The following is a 6,587-nucleotide window of genomic DNA, read 5'->3' as shown; positions in this document are numbered from 1 at the left end:
AACGATGGTCTTGGAAGATTAATAAGACTATTTTGTTGTATAATTCTAGGGCTTGTCCTATTAGGGGTAGAATCAAACTTGATTTTTTCGGACATTGTCTCAACAAAACAAAAAAAAAGTTTAAGATATTAAACCAAACTCAAAGGTGAATGAATGTTGGGAAACCAAAAATCATACTCAAAAGAAGGAAAAATAAGTTGAAAAGAGTAAATAATAATGAGTTGAAGATACCGTAAAAGAAGGGAAGACTTTTATTGATAGTTGGTAAAAGTTAAAAGATATTGCGTATGAATTCACCTAAATAGATACCGTAAAATGTGAAAGTATGTATAATAAAGTTAAAAAAGAAAAAAAAAGTTAAAAAATATAAAGAAATTGACTTTTATTGATAACTAAAGACAGTAAAATATGAAAAAGTGTATAATCAAGTTAATAAAAAGTATGAAATCAATTCTTAACTTCATAAAATATATTTATCATATATAACTCCTTAAATTGTGAACAAACTTTGATATTTAATTATTTAAAATAAAAAATTGATACATTAACTTGCCATAATTATCCAAGATCATTAATTAAGAGTGATAAATGTTAAATGTTAAATATAAAGAAATAATACAAATAATAAATATTAAAAAATTAATTTTCAAAAATTTAATTAAAATATATTTTTCTCAAAAGTTGCTATAACTTGCAATTATTTTTTTAGTAATTAATGAAAAGTTATGCTATAACTTGTAATTAACAATTTAAAAAGTACATTTGAGATAATTTTCACAAAAAGAAAATCCCAAATCCGACCCAATAATACTTTTCCCTAACGGGGCCTACACAACTTGACTGCAAAATACAGTAACTGAATCAACAGAAGCGGCTGAATCAGACCATTCATATCCAAATCATTTCATAGATCAAAAGCAGATGGTCAGCACTAGTAAAACTAACAAAAAGCGCACAATTTTTTGCAAAAATGTCTAAAATATCACCAACTCCAAAATCTTCAAGAAACATAAATGGGGAACTTTTGATCACAAGTCTCCTTTCTTGAAAAGGCTAAGTACATTGCAAATGTAAAAGGCTGGTGAATTAACTAATTGGTCCTTCAAACATCAATTGAGGAGGATACCGACGATTTCACTTCTTCTTTTCACCACCTCCAGTAGCCCTGTACCAATCCAAAAGGAAAAAAGAATGAAATGTGAGATGCTTGGCAAGGGCTTGTAACATTCTTCAGCAAGAAAATAACAGTAATGACTAACTTCCTCAATTATAGTGAATATGTAAAAGCTTACCTCATCTTACGGAGAACACTAGACATCTCTTCTCTCTTCTTCTTCGCCCTCTTGTGAGTACCCAACTTCCTCTTGGCTACCTTCAAGGCACGCTTGTCCTTTCCAACTTTAAGAAGCTCAGTAATCCTCTTCTCATATGGAGCAAATCCAGCAACTTCTCTGATAAGGCTCCTCACAAAGTGGATTCTTTTGCTTGTTTTCTAAAAACATATAAAATGGAAAGAAGAGGTTATGATGTGTTAAGAAGATGCAAGTAAACAGGTATAATTGGCAAGTGAAAGCATAGTACGCGTAGATCCAAATTGGAAATAGGAATCCTCATGTAGGAAACCACCTAAAAATTATTTAATACTCCTTCCCAGAATAATAGCACTGTGCTAAATCAAACTTTGTAAGATTACAAGCACCATGCTAAAAGCAATTCTTTGAAAGCGACAGATCATGAAAGACGCCCCTCAAATACACAATTTATGGAATATGTTAGGTTATTCACCCGTTTACTCTCACAGGGATATATCTTTGTCCTGAAACTCGATCAACCCATTCGAGTACAAGATGTACACGCATCTGTTATAATGTCACGGTGTACTCTCCCTGAAACTTCAAAATTTCAACTCTTAAATCAAATAAAATGTGTATTGGTACCCAACATCCCAAGTTCAACATTATCTTCTAACAATAACATACCCAGGTAGGGTTGTCTTCCAAAACTACAAAAATTATGTGCATCAGTTTTTTCTGAAGCCACAAAAGTAAACAGGTAAAGGTAATAGAGAACCCTATGCTATAAAAGCCAAGAGTTGTGTACAATGCAGCCTAATATGCTACTACTATACAAAAAGAAAAAGGGGTGCAGACACCTATAAAAGACATTTATGTGGAAAATAAATCTATTGTTTAACAGTTTTGATGGCTAGTTCTGAAAATAGGGGGAGGTCTGCATACACATCAACCGCCAAGACTAAACCTGCCGAAAAGCAATACAACACTCCCGTACCTACTAACCTTCTACCCTACTACGCCTGACAACATATCTAGTGTGAAAATATAGAAGTTCAAAATGTGCATACAGATTCAAATCCAAACAATACAAGCAAAAGAAAGGAATTGGACTGACCCCTTTTCTGTCAGAAGGGCGTGGAGCTAATTCCTTCTTGGTTACAATGTGGCCTTTGTTTAGCCCAACTGATAACCCTGTATTTGGCTGCTTTGGAGCCATCACCTATCTCAACATACAAAACTGCATTACCAACACTTTAAAATTAAAATGGCAAAGCTAACAATCACAATTTTCTACAACTAAGAAATATTTAGGAAAAAATTAAAAATAAATTTACAAAATACAATTGAAATCAAATTTTCACGATATTAAAAGACAGAAGTAGAATATCCATGGAAGAGCGGGTCGGCGAATAACAGCTACCTCTTCAATTTGTTCGATGTACAACACTCCGACCTTCTAGGGTTATGAAAAGAAGAAATAGGGTTTAGGGACAGTGCTGCATTTTATAGTGGAAATGACTGATAATGTGAATATTTTGAGGATAAAGTTGTAAATTGCGCCTCCAGGAGATACAGTTTTTGGGCCGTTTGAGCTGCTGCACGCGCCGCTACATTTCGCTACGGCCTTCACTCGCACTAAGAAAGAAGCCCAATTGATACTACTTGTCTTTTTCGGCCGTAAATGATACGGTTCAAACGATTGTTTTTTAAAATTTATATTATATCATTTTTTATTATTCTAGTTTAAAATTAGATTTTTTGAAGTCGTTCCTTCCTTTCAATTTTTCTCTGGTATCGGTATGGAATTATCTTATATGTACTTATTAGATTATTTATTACAATTTATAATATTATTTTTTTATAATTATTATAATTGTGTTTTTACTTACAAGTTGTTGTAGTTTTTATAATTTTTATTAAAATTGTTTATAGTTATATATTAATTAAATTACTCCTAAATATTTGTGTTTATCCTTTCACATTGACCTTAATTACCACCTTAATTGCCGTGTTGATAATTATTAGAGGAGTAAAATATGGTGAATAAATTATCTACATTTATATACATTTTTTGTCTTTTCTATAAAAGTCACATTAACTTACTTTTTCAAGTAAACATGTCTTCTCTATTTTCTTTATTAATTGAAAACTAGTGAATATCCCTGCACTTCGTACGGCTAAAATACCGAAATATTATTGAATTCATATCTTGATTTTTGTAAAATGTATTTTATCTTTCATAATTAAACACATTCATGTTTCTCGAATGAACAATTACAACATATTGATAACCGTTTCACACAAAATAGCGGTAAAAGCCTTAAATAAAATTCAATGTCATTGCACACCTCTTTAATGGTAAGTATAAATTTGAATGTTAGTTACATATTTTACATTTTTTTAACTTCAAAGCTCAAACGAACAATGTTCCAAACTATCGGCAAAGTCTCGTTGAATTAAAATTTTGAACACTATATATTTTACATTTTTTTAACTTCAAAGCTCAGAACGAACAATGTTCCAAACTATCGACAAAGTCTCGTTGGATTAAAATTTTGAACACTAAACTCTTAAGTTGAATTTAGAACAATAAAATATGTATAGTAATAAAGAAATATAAACACCATAAATGTAAAAATATGACTTATGATAGACAGCATCCATCTCTCAACCCATAAGTTGGTTAAGTTATTAATTGGTTAGTAACTAAAAGGTTCAATCTTGTTTTCAAGAAAAATATCTAATTCTTCAAATAAATTAGCTTGAATCATTAAAAAGAGAAGTAATTTCAAGATGCCGACTGAAAAATCTGATGAAGAAAAGAATAATAACATCAGGCAAAATTAAATCAACATTCAAAATTGGACAAAAAGAAAAATTATATCTACGGTCGCTTGCTACGTCTGATCCATCCTATAGAGCTCATATGAAATGTCTCTATATTTTCTCTTTCTTCGTCTGCTGCAAAAATTTATAAAGCAATATAATAACATAAGTTATTAAAAAGGACAAATAAAAATCCAAGTTTGAACTACACATGAAAAATTCAAAAGTTGATTTGAAAATTTTAAGCAAATCAGATAATAAAATTTTGTCGAAGGATAGGGGCTATTCATATTCAGTGTTAGACAACATACATTATTAAGTGTAAAAAAGTAAATGATTAAGAAGAACAAATAAAGAAAGATGTAATTTCTGCAACGATGGAAGTATCACCTGTAAATTCAATAAATCGTAGAGCGACCAGTTATACAAGTACATAGCGACCAGTAATAGTGATTTCCTAACTAGCCATAAGAGGAAACACTATTATTATATACCATAAATGACACGTATGGTAGCAAATTCATCTCCACACAGATGAATGCCAGAGAAATAACAATTGTATAATGCCTCTCCACCAAATGTAAAAAATCACATAATTAATCACAACAATACCTTGCCATCATATTCCCTTTTGAAAAAGACCTCTGGAGCAATTTGAGCTGGATTCCCAGCAGTTGATTTTGACCTTGAATGCAACAGGGACGACTGCAATTGCAGGAGAAAACTATGAGCATATTGAAATTCCTATGGGCATAATATAAGTCTATATCTACAAAATAACAAAACACATCAACCTTTGAGTATCCAAAATCACATATCTTCAAGAATGAAGCTGCACTTCCATCAATAAGGGTATTCTCCAGTTTCAAATATCTATGACATATTTGCTTCAAAGGCAATGGAAGTTTGATGAGAGATGAGGACAAAGGGCATCCCGGTACACTAAATCTACTGCTATGCGCGGTGTCCGGAGAAGGGCTCCACTACAAGGGTGTATTGTACGCAACCTTACCTTGCATTTCTGCCAGAGGCTATTTCCAAAGCTTGAACCTGTGACCTCCTGGTCACATGGCAGCAACTTTACTAGTTACTCCAAGTTTGATGAGGGATGAGGACTAACTCTCTTAAATTAAAAGATGATATTTTTTATGTTCACAGTTAAAAGAAAAATTATCTATAAATTCTTATAAGTTGGTCACCAGGTTGTGACAGTAGTGGACTCCTGAAATAAGCTGCTAAAAAAAAGTATCTAGCCTGAAATAATAGTCGCAAGAGCCAAATGAGAGAGGCATTAAAGAAAGGGAATCAAGGCTCCTAAGATCCATGAGTGTGGCCGTATAAAATTACATATTTCGTTCATCACAATTTGTTATCCTTCATAATCCTTTTTACACCAGAAGCTTATGCGAGACTAATTATTGACACAGTTACAAATTTTAACTATACCTCGTATTCACTGAACCTTCCTGCATTGTAGATACGCTCAAATAGTTCTCCACCAACTGCATATTTTATGATAATAGCAAGATGAGTTAGAGTCGATACCACCTACATCTCGCAAAACAAATGAACAACAAATTAGACCAGTTATTCCTTAACTTATCTTTTCCATTTTAAAAAGAAAGCAACATGAAAACAAAAGGACATTGCAAAATAGTGAATTATATGAACATACTTGCCTCCTTGAAACAAATTATGTTCGAATGTCGAAGTGATTTATGATTAATGATCTCCCTTGCTACATTCTCATCAATCTCAACAAAAGTGGCATATCTCAAATGTATGGAAACCTTATATAATATTGCAAATGAAAAAAAGACCAGGGAACCTAGTTAATTAAAGAATGTTTAACCAATAATTAGGGAAAACACACAATAAACAATACAAAACAATGAGCATCAGACATTTAAAACAATGAAGATGTCAGATTAGTGACAAAAGACAATAATTATGCAAACCTTGTGTCCTATCTCAATGTATTTCATAGCCACAAGCACTTTTGTCTCCTTGTGCCTCATGAGCCAGGCAACACCAAAATTCTCAGACCCTATATCCTTCACAAGCTCGTATCTTTCCATCTTCTTTTCCTTCAAAAACTCCTATATATAACAAAATCCACCAAACTTGAGAAGCTATAGGCTCCAATGTAAGAAAAGAACTTTACCTTTTTGATGTTATCGGTGGAGCTAATATGTCCCTGATCTTCTCATTGTAGACTTCAAGCACACTAACAGATATATCATAGGTGAAAGTTTCACTCATCTCCTTCGCGATTATAAATAATGCTTCGAGAGTCCTATAATTGACTCCCCTGTTCCCGTTGTACCCTTTATGGTGACTATTTTGCCTTTGTTCATAACCAAAGATATATACATTGTAACCGTCTAAAACTAAAATAACCATCGATCAAGCATCTTATAGTCAACACCTGTTAAAAGACGATGAAACTATTATAGGGTGACAACT

The 6,587-nt window shown here is 32.2% G+C and overlaps 1 protein-coding gene and 1 pseudogene across 2 annotated transcripts; both read right to left on the bottom strand.

Annotated features, from left to right (window-relative positions):
* Window positions 1–891: 891 nt before the first annotated feature.
* Window positions 892–2,940, bottom strand: LOC107853476 (60S ribosomal protein L36-2). Of its 2 annotated transcripts, none has more exons than XM_016698463.2 (4): window positions 2,716–2,940; window positions 2,410–2,514; window positions 1,293–1,492; window positions 892–1,165 (listed from the first exon to the last, which is right to left on the bottom strand). In XM_016698463.2, the coding sequence occupies exons 2-4, from the start codon at window positions 2,509–2,511 to the stop codon at window positions 1,135–1,137; spliced, it is 333 nt and encodes a 110-aa protein (XP_016553949.1). In that variant the 5' UTR covers window positions 2,512–2,514; window positions 2,716–2,940; the 3' UTR covers window positions 892–1,134. The 2 variants fall into 2 exon arrangements, with proteins under 2 accessions (XP_016553949.1, XP_016553950.1); XM_016698464.2 differs by having other exon boundaries at window positions 2,410–2,532; window positions 2,716–2,938.
* Window positions 2,941–4,436: 1,496 nt separating this feature from the next.
* LOC107853452 lies at window positions 4,437–6,199 on the bottom strand (annotated as a pseudogene).
* Between the last annotated feature and the right edge of the window lie 388 nt (window positions 6,200–6,587).

Source organism: Capsicum annuum, chromosome 6, assembly GCF_002878395.1.
Source record: "Capsicum annuum cultivar UCD-10X-F1 chromosome 6, UCD10Xv1.1, whole genome shotgun sequence".
Taxonomy (NCBI): Eukaryota; Viridiplantae; Streptophyta; class Magnoliopsida; order Solanales; family Solanaceae; genus Capsicum; species Capsicum annuum.
Note: the sequence above shows the minus strand (reverse complement) of the source record. Positions and strands in the feature narration are given on the sequence as shown.

What these genes read in the sequence shown, in the direction of transcription:
- LOC107853476 (XM_016698463.2), bottom strand. Translation starts at nt 2,511, where the DNA reads ATGGCTCCAAAGCAGCCAAATACAGGGTTATCAGTTGGGCTAAACAAA. An exon ending in GCCCTTCTGACAGAAAAGGG is followed by an intron (nt 1,493 to 2,409) that starts GTCAGTCCAATT and finishes ATATGTTTTTAG; the next exon opens with AAAACAAGCAAAAGAATCCA. An exon ending in AGTGTTCTCCGTAAGATGAG is followed by an intron (nt 1,166 to 1,292) that starts GTAAGCTTTTAC and finishes GGATTGGTACAG; the next exon opens with GGCTACTGGAGGTGGTGAAA.